Below are 25,917 nucleotides of genomic sequence, written 5' to 3' on the forward strand. Positions count from 1 at the left end.
CTGCTAAACTCTAACTCCCATCAGCCAATGGCTAGGGAGGAGGATGGAAGTTGTAGTTCAGTGTCTTCTGGAGTGGGTAATAGGTTTGTGTGTGCTCCCTGGCAACTCCTGTGCTGGTCTTTATCTTAAAGGGGCTGGGAAATAGACAAAAGCCCTTGCAGAAATGTACCAGGAGGAGAGAAACCCACCCACCACTCCTTCCTCAAAAAAGAACAACAGATGGATCGCTGGAGCAGAAACTGCCTAAAGATTTCCCAACTCCAGCCTGGTCTGAGGGAGTTCCAATCTTGTGGGTCAATATGCAAACCGTTTGTATAAGACAGACACTCTTCCTACCCAAAAGTCGAAACGAAGCCAGTGTTTTGTTCCATCAGTTTATTTAAAATAGAACTTGCTACTTTGAAAACTGGTTTCATTTGCATTCATTTTTGCACATCCCATCGTTAAATCAGGTCCCAGTTGCACATGAGCTATGTCTTGTTCTTAGCAGTTGGCCTATTACCCTTGGCTGATGTGTAGAGGCCCACTGCTGTTCTGAAAAGCAGGTGCTGCAGCAGTTCCTGGACCAGACGCAACAGGCTGCCCCAGACCAGGGGGGCATAAACTGCTTGGCTTGGGGGTTTGGGAGAAGAGCACAATACTAAACTCAAACATTGAGGAAACAAGTGATCAAGAGCCTCCGAGCAATAGGCACAGGCCTCTATTATATTACCAGAAAGAACTACTGGCACAATGACTGAAGCTCTCTGTACATATCTGCTACCACTGATTTGAGTAAAAAATAACAATAGAGCATATGCTACTTAAAAGTATTATTAAAAGAACGTGGAATAATTTTCCTGTCAGCTTGCCAGCTATTTTCAATCATGGTACAGTCTAAAAACAAAAAAGTACAATCAAGCACACTAATTGTATCTAGCATATAAAGCCAACCATCCTAAGCAGGCTATCTTAGCTGGCGATCAGCACTCTTTCCATCAGTCAGGAGCATAGCTGTCAACTTTCAGATTTGAAAATACAGTGGTGCCTCGCAAGACGAAATTAATCCGTTCCGCGAGTCTCTTCGTCTAGCGTTTTTTTGTCTTGCGAAGCAACCCTATCAGCGGCTTAGCACTATTAGCGGTTTAGCGGCTATTAAAGGCTTAACGGCTATTAAAGGCTTAGCAGATTAGCGGCTAAAAGGCTATTAGCGGCTTAGCAGCTTAGAAAAAGGGGGGAGCGTGGGGAAAATCGGAACACTTGCAAGACGTTTTCGTCTTGCAAAGCAAGCCCATAGGGAAAATCATCTTGCGAAGCAGCTCAAAAACGGAAAACCCTTTCGTCTAGCGGGTTTTCCGTCTTGCGAGGCATTCGTCTTGCGGGGCACCACTGTACGGGATCAGCAGCCTCGACAATAAACGATCAGCAGCCTCACCTGTCCCGGGGACAGTCTATGGGATATCTAACAATCTGGGATAGCAGCGGGAAGCGGCACTGGAATAAGAGAATTTCCCGCAAAAAAAGGGAAGGTTGACAGCTATGGTCAGGAGCCCATGTTTATTGGGAAGGAGGGGGAAATGGGGGGAGGGGGGAGTGAGAGGCACAGGTTTCATCCCCAGAGAGTTGGGGGGGGGGGAGCATCACATGGGATGTTCTTGGCCTGGTTTCCAGTAAGACTGGGGCTGCACCTGGTCCCTGCCAGAGGCTGTAGGGAAGGCCTGGACCTGTTGCCTGGTGTTAATGGCAATGCTCCGTGATATCCACCACCACAGCCTTCTTCCAGCTGAAGAGGAAGTAGCCTGTCCCAGCGCCTGCTGCCACGGCAATGCAGAGGTAGCCATTGTAGGTCATGAAGATAAGCATAAGGAAGTAGCTGACCACCACCTGGACGATGTGCAGCGCAGTCTGGAAAAGGTGAGGGAAGCTCAGCATCTGTTGCCTGACCAATTAGAAAGAAAAAAAGAGAGAGAAAGGAAACATTCAGTACATGCTGGGTGGATGGGCAAGGACTGACTACGAATGGCAGACTTTGGAGCCAGAAAGGGTTAAGATCTATAAATGACCTACGAACTGAAGCAATAAGGTGTAATAAGAAAGAATTAAATTGACACTTCTCTCACACATCTAGCATAGAATGGCTCCCGGCCCCCCTGCTAGAGAAGGAGCAGCCCAATTTGGTCCTGACACAACAAGGCTGAAACCAGCAGGGTGGAAGTTCAGCAGGAATGAATGTGAAGTCCTGCATTTAGGGACACACACAAAATATGGTTGCAAGCATAGCATGTGGGAGACTGGTGTGGCTGCAGCATACGTGAAAAGGATCTAGGTAACTTGGTGGATCATAAGCTAAACTTGAAGGGTGGTATAGAAATAACAACAACAACACTAGAGTAATGCAATCTTAGGCTGCAAAGCATCCAGAGCATGAAAAATAGCAGCTCATTCTATTCTGCATTGGTCAAGCCTTGTTCTGGGTTCCACGTTTCAAGACACACATTGACAAACTGGAGCATGCCCAGAGGAGGGCAGCCAGGATGGTAAGGTGTCTAGAAACCAAGCCTTATGAGGAATGGTTGAAAGAACTGGGAATGTTCAGCTTAAATGTGAGAAGATTAAGGAGAGGCATCATAGCCATCTTCAAATATCTGAAGTGCTGTCACACAAAAGATGGAGTGGGCTTGATTCCTATTGCGCCAGAGGACAGGATGAGAACAAGAGTAGAGTGGGAAACAGAGTGTAAGACTTGTGTTTGGGAGACCAGGGTTCGAATCTTCACTTAGTCACAAAGCTAACTAGATGACCTTGGGTCAGCCGCTGTCTCTCAGGGTTGTTGTGGGGAGGGAGAAGACCATGTACAGTGGCACCTCTGGTTACGTACTTAATTCGTTCCAGAGGTCCGTTCTTAACCTAAAACTGTTCTTAACCTGAAGACCACTTTAGCTAATGGGGCCTCCCACTGCTGCCGCGCTACTGCCGCACGATTTCTGTTCTCATCCTGAAGCAAAGTTCTTAACCCGAGGTACTATTTCTGGGTTAGTGGAGTCTGTAACCTGAAGCGTCTATAACCTGAAGCGTCTGTAACCCGAGGTACCACTGTATGCCAAACCTTGAGCTCTTTGGAAGAAAAGGCAAGAAATAAATGTAGCAAACAAGAATTAGTGGGCAGGAAGCAGGTTTTTGGGGTAAACGTTTGAGAGGGGTTGTATCCAATTAGGTTATACCCGAAGGAGACCCACTGAAATTAATGAGCCTAAGTTAGATGCGTTCATCAGTTTCAACGGGTGCTCTGAGTAGAACGGCTAACATTGGATATAACCTGGTGGAATAGTCTGCCTCAAGAGGTGGTGGACTTTTCTTTGTGGAAGGTATTTAAAACCATCTGCCATGGATGCTGAAGCTGCAACCTACACCGTGGATCCTGCTTTCTTTCATCTCTGATTCTACAGCAGCCTTCCCCAACCTGGTATCCTCTACAGATAATTTTAGACTCCTGACTCCCGTCAGACCAGCCAGCACAACCCCAGTGGTCAGGGCTGATGGGAGATGTAGTCTAAAGCACATGGAGGGCACCAGGCTGAGAAAAGCTGCTTTGTGAGATACCACAAGTACTGTGAGTTAGATCAGAAAGGACCATGAACTGGCTATGCCCCAGTTGGGTTTCCCATGTTAAAGTCCCCTGTAGATAGAAAGAGTGTGCATACCCAACTGTTTTGTGTGTTTCCATCAAGACTGTGCCATTTGGTCCAGGAACTGGCATGGAGTTGTAGCGGATGCTGACTTGCGACTTCCGGAGGAGGCTCTCTCGGGCAATCTTCAGGCCTTCGTAGAACATGGCCAGGAGGAAAATGGCCACAAATGCACCAGCCATTTCTAGCAGAGTGAGAAGAAGGAAAGTTCCTGGATCTATTCCGTGCTAGGATATCAGCACTCCAGTTAAGGCAGGTAAAGCACACAAGTGATACTACAATCTGATCAACTGAGGTTGTTACTTAGCAACATTGATTCCAGCATTAAGTTATTCAGAAGGACCACATGTGATATGCCATTGAGCTATGGCCCACCCCCATTGTTAACATTTCCAAGGAGGTCTGGACAATGGAACAAGTCTTGAAGTTGATCTACCACACATAAATCAGTAAATCTAACAGTTCCCAAACTCTCTCCCCCCTCTCCCCTGCCTAAGAACCACTTGAAAATTGCTGAGGGTCTTGGCAGATTATTTGATATTTTTTCCTGCCTGTTGCTGTACTGTATTCGGCCCAACATCCCCCACTCCTCCACCAGACTGTGGTTTGGGCAACAGATACTTTGAACCATCTCAGTGGCACCTAGTAAATCACTCACTCACCTCCAGCAGTGTTGATGACAAGCCCGGAAAACAGCAAAGGCACATTGTTATAACTAAAGTGGAAGGTCATATCCTGCACAAGAAACAAGGAGTCCATTTAATGCCACAATGCAGCTTTGTGAGTGGCAGGGTCTTTGGGCATCACAGTTTCAAACAGATTGCATGGGACTAGAACCACAGAGACTGCAAATTAATTGGAGTGGCACCCTACTCACCCAGCCCCACCCCACTGCCTCTCTCTTTACCAGCATGATCCAAGGGTGGTGAATGTGTACATGTGAGAAAAGAGAGTGGCCAACATTTGCACTCTCCAGTCACCATTTGCAGTCAGCAGCTGAATTCCTGAGATGGAAGGAGGCTCATCTCAGAAACACTTGCAGTTCCACTAAGGTTTGAAGACCCTCTGAAATTAACTGTCAATCGTTCAACATCACCCTGTTGTCAGGTGACCCAATTTCAAAGCTGACTTTTGTGTGGCTTGCTGCAAGCGCAAATCTGCAAGCCCTGCTTCAGGCAGGGATCACCTTCACCAAAAAGTCACCGATCAGGATGCTACAGGGCTTGCTGTTGGTGTTGATCAGCACCTTGCTTAAAGTTTGGTGGGGCCACAAACAGGCTATGTGACTGGCAGTCGGCACCCACAGAGCTGAAGAGTCCAAGTGGGATGTGCGTGCTGTTGCTTCTCTCTGTCTTTCTGGATCTGGACAGATTTTTAGTAGATCTGGTGACGTTGCTGATATACCCTACCATTCAGAAAGCAGGAGTCGTCCTATTTCTGCAAGGTTCAGGTGCACAAGCAGCACACCTCTGCCTACCCTACACCCGACATCCAATGTGGAGGCCTGGCAGACCAAATTTGTCACACAGCTTCTGCACCAGAGGTATCGCTTGAGCTCTACTCACCATCATCATCATCATCCCTCCATCGTGTATATGCCCCGATGTTGTCATGGCATGATGGTGTGCGTGAGGATCTGGGGTGGGCGTTGTTGAGCTATTCATATCATGGCCCATGTGCGCCATGTGATGGTTGGACATTTTGACCCCCAAGGAACTAGATGGCAGTGGATGCTGTAGAAGCCTGGAAGACACACACAAAATAGAAGAAATTAAGAAGAAAGTACCTCTAGGGGAAGAGGCATGCCTCTTAAGAAACTTGGCCCTTAGACCAAGCCTATGGATATTCTACACAAGCACTGGAATGTTCATTACTCTTTTGGGTTTTTTTAGAAAACCAAGTTTCCAGACCTTATAAGGATATGGAAATCAGTTCTGGAAGATTGCGCAATGCGAGAACAGCTAACATGTATATAGAGAAGTGCATTCATTAAAAGTGCTTTTTACTTATATTCCATCATATCCCCCCTCTGCTCCATTGTATCTCACAACCACTCTGAGGTTAGGCTGAAAGCCGGTGAGTGGCCCAAAGTCACCTGCAGCAGTAGTCTTCAACCTTTACAGACCTGGGACCCAACTTTAACTCAAGCATACATTTGGGGACCCAGTTCTTCCCCCCCCCCAATATGGTGATGCTACTACAGCCTACTTTAGATCAGGCCATGAACCAGTAGTGGCTTGGTTCAGGGGTGGCTCGTGGGTCGGTTTAACGACCCCCATGGGCCTTAGGTTGCTGACCCCTGACCAATACTATAATGGACAGAGCAGTACAAGGCTATCCCATTCAGCTCTCCCAGCTGTGAAGGGCAACGAGCCCATGGAAGAGTCCCTTAGCAGCTTGGCAGAAGGAATTGGCATTTAAGAACTGGAGAAGGAAGGGGTGCCGGAGGGTACATAAAAGCATGTAGCAGGCCAGGAACTATTCCATAATAATTTCCAAGGCTGCCTTAGACATAGTAGAGCAAACAGGGGACTGCCCCACCAAACTCAGTCTACCCTCTGCCAGCCCCAGCCTGCCTCATTACTTACATCCAGCCCAGACTCCTCCTCTTAGTCTCAGTGTTGCCCTTGTAGAACTTAGCAGGTGGGAGAACGCTGAACTAAAATTCACTCTGCCTGTCACTGATTCAGACTCCACCTACTGATGTTCTTCATAACATTGCCAACCAGGCCCAATGAGCATCATCCTACACTGCATAGACACACAGAGGACCAAAGGGAACCTGGTCACCTTGTAGCCAGACCCACAATTCTATGACGCAACAGGGAGCAGGAATAAGCAAAAGTGGACATGCTTTTTATCAAATATCTGCTTGGGAACTGCAGGAGTTATCCACAAACATCTACAAAGATAACTTTGTTGCCACAGGGTTTAATTGTGCTACAATTTTAAATTACATCAACTCAAAAGTCAAATGCATGGAAACTTTCCCCTCTAATTGGCAACTGGACATTTTTATGGGGAACAGATCTCTACAGTCACATTAGGTGAAGGTGTTGTCCACTAGCAGAAAAGGACATCGGCTGCCCCCAGTCATCTAGTCCCCATTGCCAGGCAACAGCCTCCCCCATCTCTTCATAATTGAATGAGACGGGAGATGGTTAAGTGCACAGAAGGCTGGATTGAAATCTTTTTAATCTCATTGCCACGGATAATCAAATAGTCTCCCGGGAAAGAAAGAGAAAATGTGGCTGCCCAACATTCAAGGTGTAGCTGTTTCCACAGGAAGAAAAGTGGTAAGAAATCCAAGCAAGGAGATGTTTAAACGTTTACCATATAATGATCCAAACCATATAGTAGATTGGTACTGTAAAGAAGGTACTTTACAGGTACTGTAAGAAAGCTAGTAATGATGAACACTGGACACAAACTCCTGCCTCCCCCCTTTTCTCAGAGTCAAGAAAACTCAGCTAGATAAGGGAGATTTATGGTTTATAATGCCATGGCACGTCCAAGGAGTAACATATTTGGGGAGAGGGGCAGGAAGAGAGCCATGTCCTTGCTCAAAGGAGCTCACAGCCTAAATTTCAACAGAGAGGGAAGAAGGAAGAGTCAAGAATAACAAGGAATGAATATTATCAAACTCTACCACATGTAGGCTTTGTTTCAATTGGGGATGAGGACTTTCAGGGAATAAAGCAAAAGATTGATTCCAAGGAAAGTTATGAAGGAAGAAATGGATTGGTGGTGCCAGCGATTTTATATGTGTAAACCAGGAGTGGGGAACCAGATAGTGGGCATCCCACTATCTTCCTGAGTTTTCCTCTTGAGATATGTTGTGAACTGCTCTGATACCTCCAGGTATAGGACGGTGTATAAGTTGAATAAATAATAAAAAATAATAATATGTCAGGCACCTGCCATCTGTACTTTCCAGAAACAATTGAAGACTGTGTGTTTTCATCTTTGCTTCAACAAGAGGAAAAGGTCTCTGCCTACGTGTTCATCCTGTGTTGATTTTAAACCTATGCACAGTTGTTCTACTGCTTTTAAAATTATTTAAACCGGTTTTAAGAATGTGTCCACAAATCACCTTGCAACGTTAATTCACAGATTAATAAATAAATATTTACTTGTGGCCCTCTAGATGCTGTTGGACTACAGCTCTTACCATCCCTGTCTATTAAGCTGATGGGGAGTCCAATAACTTCAGGAGGGCCACAGAATCCCTATGCATGGGGCAAACCAAACAGTCTCCCAAGTAGGGCAAAAACAAGGGCGGAAGGTATGGTAAAAGGTTGGAATGTTACAGGATCCAACCCAGCTCTGAATGACTTTCGATCTGGTGATGGCAGCAGTAGTAGTAGTGAGGCCCTCGGTCCCACAACCCTCACAGGCACGCTTGGTACAAACGTGGGAAACGGCATCCTCGGTGTCTGCTCCCAGACTTTGGAACTCCCTCCCTAGAGAAGCTGGACTGGCTCTCTCCTTGTTGTCCTTCTGCTAGCAGGTGATGACCTTCTTGTTCCAGCAGCCTTGGAGGAATTGACTGCTTTTAATGAAAGGTCTGGTGCTGTGCTGTTTTTATTGCAAATATTGATATGGTTTTAATAGATTTTATATATGTATACATTTTTTATTTTATTGTTTAGTTGTTTTTAATTACGGTCTTTTCTATGTTTTTAACCCTTCTTGTTATTTATTTGTAAGTTGCCTTGTGTAACGTCAGGCAAAAAGGTGGGTATCAAATAAGAATATACAATAATAATAGTCAGTAACTTAAGATGATGTGTGGGGACAGCCTCTTTCCTACCCCACAAACATGCCAAGGCCCACACCTTACACAGCAATACCAAATGCTCAGAGATTTTCCAGCCACTGCAAAAGGAGATCCCTGCACAACATAGCCAGTCAAGTGCAATACCAGAGCTACAGGCCCCAAAGCAAAGTGTGCGGTTCTTGACAGGAAGCCAGTGGCTCAGCCTGAAAGCACCTTATTGTCTGCCACAGGCAGGGCTCCCAAGCAGCCTGGGCAACCCAAGTGAATCCTGGCAGCTGAATCTCAGGGCAGGGAGGGGCTCCACCTCTCGGCACTGTGTCTGCTCTGCACATTAGCATAAATGATGAAAAAGCATGAAGATCAAGAGCTGAATGTGTTCCAGTGCTAGGCAACCTCCCCCGCTACAAGCGCACGCTATGTACTCACATGCATATTAAAGGGCTGTGTATAACTCCAAGTTTGCAACTTTAAATATAGAAACTGGTCCTTGAAGGGCTGTAGCCTGGTGCAGATCACACGCTTTACATGCAAAGGATCTCATAGAGCCATTGAGCTTAAAGGAATCTTTAGTCTAACACTTCGTAAATGTAGTACTACATACAGGGAGTCTGATAGATGTCCATCAAACCTCCGCTTACAGTCTGTCTCACTACCCAACAGATTGTAACATCAGGGTTTTTCCTAATGTTTATGTCAGAGATGGGAAACTAGTCTACAGCTGTTATTGGACTACAATGCTCATCATCCCTGGTTACTGTCTGGGCTGGCAGGGGCTGGTGGGAACTGGAGACCAACACTACTCAGAGTGCCAGAGGTTTCCCATCCCCAGTCTGAATAATTTTTCTTTCAATTTGAACCCACTGGTTCAGGTTTATTCTCGCTGAATTTTGTCAACATATAAGTGGTATTTTGCAGCCAATTTAGTTATGTTTAACATGTCCCACTGAACTTTTTTTGTAAAAAAAACCCGAAAGAACCAAATTGGAGGTTCTGCTCCTTGTCCCATTTGGGAAAATCAGCTACAAAGGTACCCATGACAGAGCCTTTTCTTTCATTTATTGAAAACTTTGTTTCAATGGTGCTTTGGCTGTCACTACATGACTTTTAACTTCTTTTTTAGATTCAGTTTTACCTGCCTGAGTCTTAGAAGTATTCCTATTTTATGAAGATTATTTATGCCTTTATAACACAAATCCCAGGCAAGTAAGCCCTAGGAGGCACAAGATTGCAGCCTTAATATCATTTCCCCTCCTTCCATTTTGTAGGATGATTTTTGCATGTGCACACAAACAAAGGGGGGAAGTGTTGGGTAAATATTATTATTAATTGCATTTATTCATTACTTTCTACAAAAAATGTCTCAGAAGCAACTTACAAAAATATAAAAATATCCAACAGCTCATAAATCATTTAAAACAATGGGTTGCACTTGATTTAGTTGGGTAGACCCGCTGAGATTAAGAAACCTAAATTAGGCATCTCCATTAATTTCAATTGGTCTACTCTGGATGGTGCACACCACCTTCTGGTAACTCCTGCAGCCAAGGTGGTGCCAAACGTATTACTTTGCGTTCCTTTGGACAACAACAGTGAGGCTGAGAGGTGATTCTTATTGTATGGGCAGCCCAGGATCTCCATATACACTGCCTCCATATACACAGTGGAGAGGTCACTTTGGTGCTGCTAACACAGCGGTTTGACTTTACCCCCAGAGATGAACTCAGTTGTCTCTCGAGACAGACAGATACCAACAACAACTCTTGGCAGATCTTGGAGAGCTTGTAGCTCGAGTGAATTGGATTGAAATAATCACAATGTCTGGAGTTCAAAGGTTTTATTAATGCAAAAGCAGGTTTATCTTGGCAGGAACGGTTTACAGGACCAGTAGAGGAGGCAGAGAGAGAGAGAGATAGAGAGAGATAGAGAGAGAGAGAGAGAGAGAGAGAGAGAGAGAGAAAGAAAGAAAGAAAGAAAGAATAGCAAATATCTTGCCTCAACAAGTTGGGAGAGAGAAAACAAAATGGCTCAGCTTGTAGGGGGCAGAATTAACTTAAGAGAGGATACAAGCAACTGCTGGCTAGATTGCTGGACAAACAGTGCCCTCGTGTAACAAAGGACCTAGAACCTCAGAAGAATTAAATGTATTTGCTTTTTTCCAATAGGCCAAACATTGGATACAACTTTATAAACATAGAATAAGAATACAGTAAAAAAAAAAATGCCTATAGGTGTCCATCCAACAAAAATAAAAACAACAAATCCTACCACACCCCACTAGAAGATGAACACCCAGATTATAAATTGATCTAAGTGTGATCTAAATTAAAATCAAAAACTTGAGCAAACAGGCTCAGCGCCCCAAAGCTGACAATGTTGGCACCAGGCCAAAACCAATCAAATATCCAGCGGACAAAGTCCTGCTCAGATCTCACTCCTTCCTCAGGACCAGCAGAATCAGAACAAGTTTTTTTTTTTTAAATTAAATAAATTTTGCTTATTTTATACAGGACATGTAAACCACCTAAAGCACCCCCCCCCCACTTCAATAGCAAAACTGCAGGGGAGTTAGAAAACCTGTTTTGCAACACAGCCCATCAGCTGTTCAAACGGGAAAAGTCCTACTGGGTCTAAGGAAACACTTGGGCGAGTCTAAGTAGGGCTTTGGATTTCAGCCGACAATGTGCAGCTGTAAAAATAGATTTGAACCAAAACCCTTAAGATAAAAAAATAATAACTGAGTGGCTAACAAGCTTTACTGCAATGGTTAATCCAATGGTTAACAGCAAAATCTCTTAAATCAAAACACTACACTGCTAAGGAGATTATAGCACCAGGAAGCTTCCCTCCTCCAACATGTACATGTTCAAGGAAGCACAAATCAAAACGACTTTCCCGCTCACCCAACACTTACAGATGCAGAGCACTTACAAATGCAGAATACAATATATTTTTTTAATTCAACACACACATATCCTTCTGCCCTTTAATCACTGCCCTCAGGTCTTCCCAGAAGAACAAGAGTTAAACATCACACTTCTTGGGTTTCCATTGTGACCAGGTTGTTCAACACACACATAACCTTTTCCCTCCCCACCAAATCCCAGGTTTGGAAAAAAAGCAGCTGTCCAATGAGGCAGATAACAAATGGTTTGCCACACTGGGATGTTCCCATCTTGCAGCAATTCCATAGGAGCAGACAATGCTAGTTAGGAATGCTTTCCAGATTGTAGTGAGATACAGCCACTATTTCTGGTGCTCTGATCCATCCCATAAGCAGACAGCAGATAGTCCACAGCTCAGACATACATATGTAAATTATTCCCTTTCTATCTCCCAGGACAAATGATATAAACTTCAAACAAATGCTGGGGAGCATCTAATTAGACCTGTCTCCTTGTTAACCGGGAAAGATTCCCTGTTACACATGAAGAGTTAGAAATAACAGCCAATACATACAGGTGAGGCAGAAGCTGGCAGGTAAACACAGTGTTGGGGATTCTTACCTCTGAGCCAAGCTCTTCTCAGACTAACCTTTTGCCCGCTAAAGGGAGATGAGGGACCCCAGAGCTGTTTATTCACACACTCTCTTGCCAATTGCAATGGATACTCTTAATCTCAACATCATGAGACCAGAATGCTGCTCCCAGTTTATTCAATTTCCTGACATCCTTTTGCAAATATTAACCACTTCCTCTCCAAAGTAAATACTACCACATTTCAAGTCCTGAACCTCAGCAGTTTGCAAAAAGGAGTTGTTGAGGGGAATAATATTTATGGAAAGAGCCACAACAGGATTCGATCCAAGTGTTTGCCCACACTTCCACAACTATTCAGAGAAATGGCGAGCAAAGAGCTGTTGCAATTTTACATCCAGACACACACAACTCATACGTTCAGTCTCCTCCTCTTCTCCTTTTAAAAACAAACAAACAAACAAACAACCTCATTATCTCGCTCCTTCCTTTCCCTTATCACTGCCTCTGTTTGGTTGTAAACCTTTGCTCTCTGTGCTTATGCTGCTCTTCCTTGCCCCCTCCCTGAGTTGCATTATTTTTCAAATTTGGGTTGCAAACCAGGCTCATTTGACACACAGGCTGGTTTATGGCTTATGATTTACTGGGTCTGTGACTGAATAATAAAATATGTATTGGTGGCTTATGACAAACTATGTACAACACCATGTCCATTGCCCAGGGTGGTGGCAGGCTGTATTACTAGGAGAACACATATGGAGAGATGCTGCTCCATCATCTCATATTCATAGGACTGCAATGTTCATGGGTAAAATGGGAGAATGGGAGGGTCTGCTTTGCTCCCTCAAAGGAGTTCACGGCTAAGGGGAAACTGAATCTTGTCTCACCTTCCGTCCTATCCTGACTGAAAACTATAATCAAGCTAGGCTGGGGAGATACGGTTAGTGGCAGGGTACATGATAGGAATTTTATGGTCTTAGATATATGGTAATGTTCATAACTGCACATACATAGATCAACACAGGAAGACCAACCTGGAACCATTTTGATTCCTAAACTGACCAAATCCTTTCTCTGCAAGGTTAAACTGGAAAAGCCTCCCCATTGTCTCTTTCCTCACAAATCCTGTCTCAAGGATATGTCTGTTTGAATAAGGTGTGAGCCTGTGACCTGGCCCAGGAAATAAGTATTTTACCACTACAAAAGAATGGCCAGGCTCCCCAGGCAATCCAATCAAGTAACTTGCCAGACAGGAGATAAACTGTGACAGGAGAAAAACAACATTAAAATTTCTGTGATGTAGGTAGGATGTATCTGAGGGGTGGTCTTAGGTTACACCCCTTCTGTGTTGTATGCATAATGTTTCTGGGGGTGGTCTTGATCTAGAGGATGGGAATTTCAAAAGTCTTTATAAGCACTTGCACAGCAATTTTGGGGGGTCCTCTTCCTCTCCTGCGTGTGAGGGGAGCACCCTGTTGCAACAGATTAATAAAGATCAAGCTTACTAGCTGCTTTGATGCCACAGCAAGAAGGGAGCGACCTGGGGGGGGTGTTTCCTGCCTGCAGCTACATGGGGGTGGGAGAAGCTGCGCACCACCAGCCAGCTCGTTGGAGGGAGTGCAACTTCCCCCACTGCCGCTGGATTGCCGCTGCTGGGAGCGCAAATTCCCCCCCCCATGCTGCTGCGCATGGGAAACTAGGAAATGTTTCCTGCCCCCAGCTGCGTGGGGGGAGAGGCTCAACAACTTTGGGCCATCTCCCCTCATTTTCCTAAAATTGAGTCCCCTAAAATAGGGGGTCTTATATACGGGGTGTCCTATAGACGGAAAAATATGGTAGCATTCACAAGGGGTGATTGTTTCCCATGAAAAATGCTTTTCCATTTCAGCTCAGCCCTAGTCCTGTGTATTAGATGTGGACTAATAGGACAGTACAGAGGCATGACCTTGTGAGTCATTTCTTATAGCGGCACACTACTTCTATTTGGCCTTTTGTATGTGTGCATGCACATTTATGCAGTTAGAGACCAAGTTCCATGGGCAGGAAATTGAAGCTTGCCACCCTGCTATTGGCTATTCTAAAAGCTTGAAATCAGCTGCCAGCCCAGAAAGTATTTATGATGGGCCAATTATCACAGCAACAACATACTTGACAGGCAAGTCACACCCAAATGCATTGAGACAATCTAGAGGTCTACATTCACCAGAGGTACAGGTTTTACAACTTATCCTGCCAATGAAGTTATCTTTAAGCTTTAAAAAGAAGTTAATACTATTAGGTTCATGTTTCTGCATGTTTATAATCATGAAGTTGATAAAGATTTTGCCCAGTTGTGTTTGTTTTGTTTAATGTCTCTCCCACACTCCAATCCCACACTTGACAATTTTGCTATTTTTAGCACAGATTCAAGTATTTGGAGAGCACTGCCTCTACTCCTGGGAACCTGAGATCAGGGGTCAGAACACAGAAGCTCATGAGAGTTCAGAGGTGGCTTATAGCTTCTCTAATGTGTGATGCAGCTCAGATTCACTTCTGGAGATAGTCTCCCACACAAGTGTTTTTCTCACTTAATCCTTCTATAACTGAGATGAGGGACCTGTGGTCCAACAATATGGGATGATCATGGGAGTTATGGTCCAATATGTGGAGAACCAGAGGTTCTTGCACCTCTGCTCTATAAAATTGGAGTTTCCCCTTGAGATCAGATCAAGGTCCACCTAGTTCAGACCTCCTCATCTAACAGTATCCAAACAGGTATTCCAAAGAAGATCACAAGTAGTGACTGGAGACAACAACCTATCCCCAAATCCCCTTTTTATTCTCCATATAATGCTATCCTGGCAATGTGGCACACAGCCTTAAAAAGGCAACAAAGACTGAACTGGCCTCAGTCCCAATATTAACCCCTAATTTCTTCCAAACCTCAAAGGCAACTGGTCTGTATATTTTGCTTCATAGCTGCAATTAGCTCATTGTCAGCAAATAATTCCTCTTCCTCTCCCAGGTGGATGAGAATTAGTACATCCTACAGCAAAGTGTTCCCCAGACAGCAAAAAATACTGTTGTGTTTTCTTCCGATCTAAGACACAACCAATCTAAGACACAGCAGAAGCTCCTCCTCCTCATCTGCTCACATTGGAAGAGGTAGCGGATTCAGACATTATAGTGCAGCACCACATACTCTACTCTCCAAACAATAAGCGAGCACTGCAGCAATCTTTCCTTCCTAGCCCAGGGGATCACTGAGGGTAGGATACTGCATTCACTCTTCCCATTTGGAAAGAATAAGCACAAACCAGGCAGGAAGAAAGAGGACAAAAAAGAACAATATCTGACTTCTTGAAACCAAAAGAGGCCAGGCTTTTCAGGCCACACACCAAGATGTTCAGCACCAAAGAGTGTGCTTAACATTTCAGAGAAACATAGGATACTTTCTTATACAAAGTCAGAACATGCAGAAGCTCCCCAGACTTTTGGACTGAGGTGTCTCTGAGCCCTACCTGAAGATGCCTGCTACTGAGCTACAGCCCTTCCTCAGACAGTCTCCTCCCAGAGAGGAGCCTGTGTAAGGTGCAAGGTGGACATAAGCAATAAAGCCACGCGAACCACACCAAAGGGCACAGAGCAATATTGTAAGAGATTCAAACCCCTCTTCCCTCAGCAGATCATCACTATTATTTCCTGGGAGAACTTAAAGAGGCACAGGCTGGTACACTAATGACCATATCAAGGCAAGAATCTAGGTTACAGGAAGAAAAGCACCAGGGAAACTGGCTCCTGCTGAAGGGGCAATTTTATTTCCTGAAACCCCGCAGATATTTTGCAAACTCAATACTGTTGTTCATGAGGTGACAAGAGAATGGACATTGTGCCCTTGCACAATGTAAGACTTACTGTACCAGGGGAAACAATACCTCTGTACCTCTCCTCTGACTAAGCCTTTAGATTAGAATGTCATTGTAAAGGAATTGCTGCCACTATTATTTACAGCTATTGCAACAGGCTGTAATGATCCAATTGGCAAGCTCCACCCTCAGGTCCATTGCCCGTGCCTGACCCCCCAAAAAGATGGTAAACCTGCTTACAGTGGGGTTCTGCCAAAAGTCACTGCAGCATCAAAAGAAAACAGGAGCAATGGTTTTGGTCCCGTGCCCCCCATCCTCCAAAGAAGCACTGCAACCCTTTGGCTACAGGCAACTGTTGTGCAACTTTGAACTCTAGAACAGCACCCAACTTTGTCTTGGCATGATAAGGCCAGAGGGCTGGCAGATTAGAGCCTTTGACGCAAGTCCATTGCTTGCTGGGGCAGCTATCTGTGGGGGCCAACAGCCAGGAGCAGTGAATAGTATGTACCTCCTATGAACCATCACTATTGCCAGTGAAATCTGGATGGAGGACCACATAACGGAAGATAGTGTGTTCTGACAGTTTACAGAAAAGTCAGAAACATAAAGAGGACAAATGGGGCAAGGTGGGAGAAATGAGGCATGAAGTTCTATTCAGAGTTGAATGGCAAAGTACCCCCACAACATCTTATACACTTTGTACAGCAAGAACATAGGATTGAACCAGATCATTGGTCCATCTAACTCAATACTGTCTACCCTGACTGGCAGTGGATCTCCAGGGGTTTAGGCAGAGCTCTCTCCTAACTTTAACTTGGAAGTACTGCTAGAGACTGAACCTGGGATTTTCTGCATGCAAAACCAATGCTTTCCCACTCAGCTATGACCCTTTCCTGTGCTGTAAAGACTCAACATTAAACACAGCCAAATGTATGTAAACCCATTCTTTATTTTAGTATAGCACATAGCAATTGTAGGGATCATCAGGTTTCAAAACCAGGAAGGACCTCAGCCAAATGGAACAATGAGCAGTTCAGTTTGTGTTAGGAAGGTCCTTCTCACCCCCTAGTGAGAACAGCAGACAGGTAGACTCTGTATTTTGGCAGATTATTCAATCTGCCAAAATACACATTAAAGTTGTGGGTATGGAGCTCTGGGATGGGAGGGGGGGAAATGTAACCAAAGCAAGAAAAAATCGTTTCTGCAATGGATGGTGTCAAGCTGGTGGTATATTTTTGCTGCCTTGCTAAAGAAGCCTCTCAAGACTGCTCCTTCTTCAGAAGCCTTCCTTGAATTCAAATGTTATCGCCTTTGAATATTACCCTCTATCTAATTGTCAGGTGAGCAGCTGATTGGAGGAGGGCTGTGCGGGGAGGGAAGATATAGTGGTAGCTAGGCCATGTTGTGACAACATGCTGTGCATTTGGTCATAAGAATGATATTGAAGTGGTCAAAGATAAAGATTTGCATATATGGTCAGACCAGTAGGAAATGCAGCTCGCCTTTCCCACTAGCAATCCAAGCTATGTGGTGCCCAGAGGACTCATAGTTCAATGTAAGAGCTGATTTTTCGCATGCAGGAATTCCCAGGTTAAGAGGGATGTCAGGTAACTAGGACAGACCACTACCTGAGGTCTTGGGAGAGCCTGCTGCCAATCAGCACAGGGAAAGAGTGAACTCCTGTTTGGCATCAGAACAATAAAGGTTTGCAAGTTCCAATAATCTAGCCTCTTGGCTTCTTAAACACGTAATGCTTTTCAAGAAATCCTGAATAGGCCAGCAAGGGTTGGGGGCTTCCTTTCTCCCCATCTGCCTCCCCATTTCACAGCTGGCAGGAGACCAGCTTTCGGCCCTTGCCAACAATCCCTCAGCAGATCAAAGTTTCCACACAGCAGCTTTCAATGGCACTGACATGCAGCATCCAGACCCGCTGTGTATACCTGGAGGATAATTATTAACTCTCCAAAGCTGCTTCAGCTTCACAGTCTCTCTTCTTCCAAGCCATCACCCCCAGGGAGGTTTGAGACTTGAGCTCATTCTAATATATATATTTGGGGAGAGGGCAACAGAAGCAAAAAGAGGGAGTGGAACTAACCAAAACCAAGTCAGCCTGCTTCCTCAATGTACCACTATTTCTAGCAATTAAAGATTCTGTATGACCTGTGATTAAGCACTGCTAGCCTTGAAAGTCACATGACCCAAACCTAAATGCCCCACCAAATAACTCCACAGACTACTCTAAGAAAAAATAGTTTTCTGTTTGGAAGCCTCCATACAGGCATGGGTAAATGACACTGACAAAGGACAAGAAGAGATCAACTTTAAGGCACATGAATATAGGCATGTGATGCACATTTGTGAGTGACTCTCTGTATGGGTCGCTTGTGGGTTTTGCAACTGTTTTCTAGCTGTGGACCCTATGTTCAAGTAACACACACTCTGAGGAGAGCTGGCAAGACTCCATTCCTGTGGAGTCAAGTAAAGCCTTTTCGCATTATCACTGTGTACTCTCAAGGCTTTCTCCCACCCTACTGCCACGTAGAGTAACTAGAGAACAGACATGGGGCAGTCAGAAGGTGGATTGGAATCTACTGGTAGATCTCTGAGTGACTTGCAGCCAATCGACAAGGTGGTTTTTTTGTTTTGTTTTTTGTTGTTTTTTTGTTGTTTTTTGTTTGTTTGTTTAACAAACAACTATTCTTTCCATATGAATAATCTGCTGAAATGAAAAAAGCTGAAGGCTAACCGGGAGGACTATGAGCTTAGTTCAGTTCTTGTACTGAGAACAAATCCCTAGTCTCAAAATGCACTTAGACACCTGCCCTTTAAATCTTATGTATCTTTTGCATCTGACTCTGGTTGATAGATCCTGAGATTCTAGGGGGGGGGGGAGAAAGAAAAAACCAAGGGGTGGAGGACATTCACCTAAGTTTTACTCAGAACAGACCCATTGAAATTAATGAAATTAGGTCCATTAATTTCAATAGCTCTACTCTGAGTTTAATAAAGTTTAACTTTAATTAACACCACCCAATCCAACAAACATGAAGTCTATTCTGGGGTAAGCAGACAAGTCAGCACAAATGAGACTGTCCCTTCTTATCAAAAACAGGCCTGCTTTGGATGCCACTGCAAGAAAATTAAAATATTTAAGAAGCAAAAAGCAGAAGCATCTAGGCTAGTTACCATGGTTTATCCTCTATGAAGCTGTACATGGTCTGGGACGAGAGTATTTCATAGAATCATAGACTTGCACAGTTGGAAGGGACCTCAAGGGACATCTAGACCAACCCCTTGCAATGCAAGAATCTCAACTAAAGTAGGGCTGCCATATGTCCAGGAATTGTTCAGAAAATGGTGTCTGGGCGATTCTTTGCTGAATCGGCAAAATGTCTGGGAAAACCTGAAAGTATGGCAAGTTGGGCTATTTTAAAAAAAATTCTTAAAAATCTAAGAAAAGCCCCCCCAAAAGAGAGATGTTCCCAAAAAAAGCTCATCAACTTTGATCCAAAGAAAAAACAACTGTCCAGATTTTCACCATTGGGAATATGGCAACCCTAACTAAAGCATCTAACATCAATGACAGATGGCCATCCAACCTATGCTTAAAAATTTCAAAGGAAGGAGAGTCCACAACCTCCCAAGAGTCTCTGTTCCACTGTTGAACAGTTCCTACAGTCAGAAAGTTATTTCTGATGTTTAGTTGGAATCTCCTTTCTTGTAACTGGAAGCCATTGATTCGAGTGCTGCCCTCCAGACCATAAAACAAGCTTGCTCCATCTTCCATGTAACAGCCCTTGGGATATTTGAATATGGCTATCACATCTCCTCTTAGTTTCCTCTTTTCCAAGCTAAATATACCCAGCTCCTTCCAACTGTTCCCATGAAGTCTTTATTTCCAGACCCTTGATCATCTTGGTTGCCTTCCTCTGCACATGTTCCAGCTTGTCAATATATTGGCTATGGTCTGACTAAGGTAGAATAGAGTGGTGTTGTTACTTCCTTTGATCTGGACACTATTCTTCTGTTGATGCAGTCTAGAATTGCATTAGCTTTCTTGCTGTTGCATCACACTGTTGACTTATGTTAAGCTTGTGGTCCACCAAGACCCCTAGGTCCTTTTCACAAGTGTCCCTGATCTTATATTTGCGAATCTGGTTCTTCCTGCCTAAGTGCAGAACCCTGCTTTTGCCCGTATTGAAATTCATTTTGTTAGTTTGGGTCCAGTTCTCCAATCTGTTACGGTCATCTTGAATCCATTAGCTACCTGTACTATTTGGTGTTATCTGCCAATTTAATGAGCATCCCCATCAATTCCTTCATCCTAGTAATTTTTAAAGACATTGAACAACAACGAACCCAGGAGAGAACCCTATGGTACCCCACTTGTCACTTTTTTCCAGGATGATGATTAGTGAGCACTCTTTGGGTTCGGTCAGTGAACCAGTCAACAGTTACCTCATCCAGTCTACATTTTACCTCCTACTTTGCAAGAATATCATGGGGAACGTCAAAAGCCTTACTGAACTCAACTTCTGAGGAGGAATGATGGCAGACTAGTTATCAGCTCCTGACACTCCTGTCCTCAGAGATCATTATGCCGTGATTAAAGGCAACCAAGGCATATTGACAAAACTCCCTTTTGAGATAAGGGGGTCAGGGATAAGATAAACCTCTCATACGACATAAAGGTTTTGGGAGGTGGAGAACTGTCTTGAGCAAGGAACATTAATGAAGTCCACACACTGTATAACAGTTCTTAAATTAGGGCACTAGGTCAGCAATATCTTATTCTTTTAACTATTCACGAAACTAGAAGAACTATTTGGATTCTCTGTCTGCCAGCTAATTAGTGTCCACAAAATAAATGAACTGCTGGAAGATAAACAAGCATTAATTAACAAGCTAAAAATAGACCAAAAAGCTTACCTTAACTACGAATGACTTCAAAAGTTTACAAATGAAGAGATAGCTCTTATCCTGTGTAAAATTTGCAGTCTATATTATCTGTAATTCTCCGTTGTTTGTGTGCTCAGCCCTGCTCCCGAACACCAAAGCCTAAGCAAGCTCCAACTCCTGGCAGCAGACTGATGATTTCTGTACACTGTCAAGAAAGAAAAAATTGACTGTTTAGTCAATAGGAATACCACCTTTAAGAACGTCAGGGACATGGGCAGGTACACAGTAAAAGGAGGAAAGTTGCCCTCATGTTGATTTTTATTTTGTGCCTTCTCATGAAAACACTCTCAATCTGGCAAATACAGAGTCCAAGGTCAGATGGATAGCAAAGTGGCTGGAATCAAACAGCTAGAACAAGGCAATGTGGTTTCTGGGGATTTTGTTTTTAAACTGTGTACATGCTCTAACAAAAGTGTGAAGAACCTTCCCCCCCCCCCCCATGAGGTTGCTGAAGTACAACTCCAATTATTATGGTCCATTGTGTATGCTTGCTAGGGCTGATGGGAGTGCAGCAACATCTGGAGGAACAAAGCTTCCCCTGCCCCCCTGCATCTGGGATGTGCTTGCTTCCGTCATCAGGGCAAGGAGTCAGACGTTCTGTTGTGAGTCAAGTCTGAGGCCTTCTTCTGACATTAGAGCTGCAGTGGGGTAGAAATAACTACTCCCTCCACTGTCCCAAACATGGTTAGAAGCCTACAGCTTGCTTTAGTTCTGCTAAACACTTGCTGGGTGTGAACAGAGAGCCAAAACAAACCTCTGTCTTACCTTTCTGGCTCTGAGCTGGAGGAAGATGATGCAGGTGCAGAGACAGGGAAAGATATCACACCCTTGCATCTTTGTCCTTCATCTTACACCATGTTCCAGTGCTGCAGTAGGCTTCTATGTAGCAAGGGCATGTTCTGGTGACCACAAATTTTGAATTGGCTACCCAGGTTACACAAGCTTTACAAGCTCATTATAAGACATTGTAGAAAAATCAGCAATGCTTCTGTTCACTGATTCCTGGAACTTTCTTGAAATGTAGGCTTCAGCTGCAAACATTACTGGAGCAGTGTGTGGGAATGAAAGGCACACCACTTGTTCAGTGCAAGAATTAACCTCAAGAGATGATCCCAGAGTTGGATTATTTTCTATGACAATTCATGGGTGTTTAGAGTAAGATGCATCACCAAACCTCTTAAATCCCACATTATTGGCTACACCAGCTCAGTTTCCTCTTCAGCTATTTGTCCAATCTAACCAACATCTGTTAGGATTTGAATGAGTACAAAGAATTTGAATCTGCTGTTTCTGGTGATGCAGTTTTCAAAGACACAATTGACAGGGAAAATACAGCTGGCTTCTAAACTCTCAAGTTTCAAATCACATTTTGAGAGAGACTCTTATTACAGAAAGCTCTTTTTTTTTTTTAAACAGAGTTAATCTCCAAGAGTGTAAAAGCCTTTTTAAAATCAGTTCTTAATTCTTCTGGGAGATGTGCCTAGCCAACTCTCCAGACAAAGGCATTCTAAACCAGGAGATCCTGGACAACAGCCCAGAAATGGAACCTGAGGCACAGAAGATAACAGAAGAAGGGTGCATTTCTGGGCAGAATGAATTAGACTACACCTGCAAAAAAGATTTCCTACTCCTCAGTAGTCAGCACCAATCATGTTAGTTCAAGCCTGAGAAGTTCTAGGTGCCACCTTTACACTTCTTGGAGCCTGGGAAACCAGATGCCTAGAATGCTTATCCACCTACTCCTGTCCGCCGATCTAGGAAGTGCCCTACAACACTGCCACCTCCAAAGCAAGGGTGGGGAAAAAAACATTTCACACAAGCCACTGCTATGCAATACAGATTTATTGATTTATTTGTATTTTGAGCCTGTTTGTCTTCCAAATCAGCAAACACTTCTTCACTAGCTTGGAAACTGAGATTATTTCTAGCTAAGTCTTGAAAAACACAAAAAGAAAAATCCCCCAAAGAAACTCTTTGGACATAAAAGGACTAGAGAGTTAGGAAGGCAAGTTACATCGCTTCCTAGAACGGCACTTTGGAAGGCCTGCTGGTCATAAATACACACCTTCCCATTTCCCTATAACATTAAACTCTACTAGTCCAGCCAGCTGATCATTCTCTACCACCACTCTCCTTTCTCATTCGGCCTCTGTCTCTCACCTATCATTCACTCTCATGGTCTTTCCTTTAACCCACCTATTCATCCTGTCACTTTACAAATCCCATTTCAATTCAACACTCAGGTCCCATCCTTCTCGCCATTCCACACACTCACTCACAAACAATAATGGTTTTAAGAGGCTAGCAACAGCTACTAGCCATGATGCTATGTCTTCCCTCCACTGTTAGAGGCAGTCTGCCTCTGATTATGAGCTGCTAGGATTCACAAGTGGGGAGAACTGTAGTTGCACTCAGCTCCTGCCTGTGGGCTTTCCATGAGGACATCCATCTGGTTGGCCTCAGTCAGGACCGAAAGCTGGATTAGATAGGCTTTGGCTTGATCCAGTAATAGAGTTCTTCTGCCCATCTTCTGCTTTCATGGATCCTTGCTCTTCACTCAATTCATTTTATTTTTATTTTTTATTTTACAGTTATTAGTGACATTTTTGCATTCGGGTACCTCAAAGCGACTTACACAGTAAAACAACTGAGACTGCGAACACACTACATTGTTAAAGCAGACAATTCCCCCTCACGACAAAAGAATGTTGGGAACTGTGGTCTGTTAAGGGTTTGGGGAACTTGAAGGTGGGAAATGTAATTTAAATGTATGTTGCATTTGCAACCAGGTTGCACACATGCCACACATTTAAAGCACATTCCCCACAAAGTACCATGGGCACTTTAGTTTATGGGTGCTTGAAACTGTAGCCCAGTGAGGGGTACACTACGGTTCCCAGGGTTCTTTGGGGGAAAGACGCATGCTTTAAACGTATTATGTGTATGAAGCCAGCCGGGGAACTTAAGTTTAAGGGTGCTGGGAAATGTAGCTCCACGATGAACAAACAACTCATCCCAGGATCCTTTGGGGGAGGCAAGCATGTGCTTTGAATGTGACTTAAGTGTACTGTGTGGCACATGCACCCAAAGGTATTGAAATCAGACGAAAGCAATAATAAACAAGAACTAAAATGCCACATCGGAATACAACGGCACTTCCCACCTCCCGAGCTCCAGCCACCCGCCTTTTCCGCCCTCGTCCCTCCTGCCCTCTGCCTCCCCCTCGGAATCCTGCCGTTCTTCACCCCCGTTTCATTCCTCCTTTTCACCCTCAGGCCCCCAGGCTCCCTGCGTTCCCGTTGCTCCTCTGTCATTAGGATTTATTCATTATTCTTGAGGTAACGATCATATTTATTATTTTTCAAGATTACCATATAGATATATAAACACATATAAAAACGGAACTGTTTCCAGTTATCTTCGTTCCCTGCCTCCTCGTCCACCTCCCTCAGCCATAGCTGTCAACTTTCAGATTTGAAAATAAGGGATCAGCAGTCTCGAAAAAAAGGGATCAGCAGCCTCACCTGTCCCGGGGACAGTCTACTCTACGGGATCTCTAACAATCCGGGACAGCAGCGGGAAGCGGCGCTGGAATAAGGGATTTGCCGCAAAAAAGGGAAGGTTGACAGCCTCCCCCCCCCCCCGTGAGGCGCTGGCACCGGAACCCTCGCACTCGCTCCCTCTGATCGCCGCCTACCTGCGCCTTCCTCGCCTTCTCCTCCTTCCCTCGACCTCCTCAGACGTGTCCCTTCTTCGCCCGGCGAACGGAGGCGCCACCTCACTGGCCAGCATCGAGCGAGCGTCACCCGCCCTCCCGCCTCCCTCTCCCAGAAACCAGCTTCCCATTGGTCCAGCCGTGTCCCCCTCCCTTTCCGTCAAACATAAGAGCCCCGGCGCTAAAATCACGGCAGCGGCTCGCGAGCGCCCCTGTGGACGCGTTTCTTTCTTCCTCCTGGAAGTTTGGGCCGCTTGGTGACCGGTAAATGCTTGGCCGTGATCACGTGCCGCCGGCCGCTTTGGCTTGCTAGTTTCGCTTCCGCAGCCCAGCGCTTGAGCCACGGCCAAGAAGTTGCAGCCGCGCGCTTTGCGGCTCTCGCCTCCCGGCTTGGGCTTAGTCGAGGGGCGCGGGGAGCGAGGGGCCGTCAGGATGTTGGGGGACATGGATGAAGAAGACGAGGCCTTCCAGCTTCCGACGGGAGGGTGAGAATGCGGCGCCTCTCTGCGTGGGGGGAGATGCGGGGTGTGCGGGTGTCTTTGGGTCCGCGTGAGGGGGCGGGGCTGTGTGAGGGGACCATAGCTGTGGGGGGGGCTGGGGCTGCATGTGGGGCTGGGGCAGCATGTGGGGTTGGAGCAGCATGTGGGACTAGAGCTGTATGTGGGGTTGGGGCAGCATGTGGGACTAGAGCTGTATGTGGGGTTGGAGCAGCATGTGGGACTAGAGCTGTATCTGGGGCTGGGGCTGCATGTGGTTCTGGGGCTGCATGTGGTTCTGGGGCTGTATGTGGTTCTGGGGCTGCATGTGGTTCTGGGGCTGTATGTGGTTCTGGGGCTGCATGTCGTTCTAGGGCAGCATGTGGGACTAGAGCTGTATGTGGTTCTGGGGCTGTATGTGGGGCTGGGGTGGGTGTGTGCAGGCTTGCGAAGGGTGATTCCGAACACATGCAGAGGGCTTTGTCTGCAAATACGTGCTGTAAGGCGCTGAGAGGGAGGCGAAGTTCAGCTGAGCTAGGCGTCTTTGAGCCAGCTGGTGAGGATGAAATGGGCGGGGTTTCGTCCAGCTAAGGATGAAATGGGAGGCGCTGGCTTGCATCCGACTAAGCTATGCGTTGGTTATGCCCGCCCATTTCAGTGGACCTACTCTGAGCAGAGCCAGCATTGAGCTGAAACCGAAGTGCCTTGTGTTTTCACTGTTTGTTATATGCTTAGCTTTGGAGCATGCAGTGGCTAAAAAGTTTGCCTCTCATGATGATTGGGTGCGGGAGGCAGGGACCCTGCTGCAGAAATAGTAACCTCCGCAACCCCAGACCTCTACACCACTGGTGATGGGAGTGCACTTGTGCTACAATCCAGAGGGCCAAACATACCCCACACCTTTTGTAGAGTGAGGAAATACATTATGTTTTAGTAGTGGTTTGGGACTAGGAAGTTCGGCCCAGGGGTTAATGGGGAAAGGAGGAGGATTCTTAAAAAGCAAG

The 25,917-nt window shown here is 45.2% G+C and overlaps 2 protein-coding genes across 7 annotated transcripts in view; one reads left to right on the forward strand and one right to left on the reverse strand.

The window, feature by feature from the left end:
• Positions 1 to 1,609: 1,609 nt before the first annotated feature.
• SLC31A1 (solute carrier family 31 member 1) lies at positions 1,610 to 24,883 on the reverse strand (the record flags this gene model as incomplete). The annotated part of the gene is made up of 5 exons (XM_082208113.1): positions 1,610 to 1,918; positions 3,681 to 3,849; positions 4,328 to 4,400; positions 5,231 to 5,408; positions 24,420 to 24,883. The coding sequence occupies 5 exons, from the start codon at positions 24,881 to 24,883 to the stop codon at positions 1,717 to 1,719; spliced, it is 1,086 nt and encodes a 361-aa protein (XP_082064239.1). The 3' UTR covers positions 1,610 to 1,716.
• LOC309523882 (FK506-binding protein 15-like) overlaps positions 24,790 to 25,917 on the forward strand; it is a 30,701-nt gene continuing 29,573 nt past the window's right edge. For all 6 annotated transcript variants that reach the window (XM_082208096.1, XM_082208099.1, XM_082208097.1 and 3 more), the window contains exon 1: positions 24,790 to 24,922. In XM_082208096.1, coding sequence (XP_082064222.1) covers positions 24,870 to 24,922 — 53 coding nt within the window. In that variant the 5' untranslated portion in view covers positions 24,790 to 24,869. The remainder of the gene's footprint in view (positions 24,923 to 25,917) is intronic.

Source organism: Podarcis vaucheri (assembly GCF_965113315.1).
Source record: "Podarcis vaucheri genome assembly, chromosome: Z".
In the NCBI taxonomy this organism is placed as follows: domain Eukaryota; kingdom Metazoa; phylum Chordata; class Lepidosauria; order Squamata; family Lacertidae; genus Podarcis; species Podarcis vaucheri.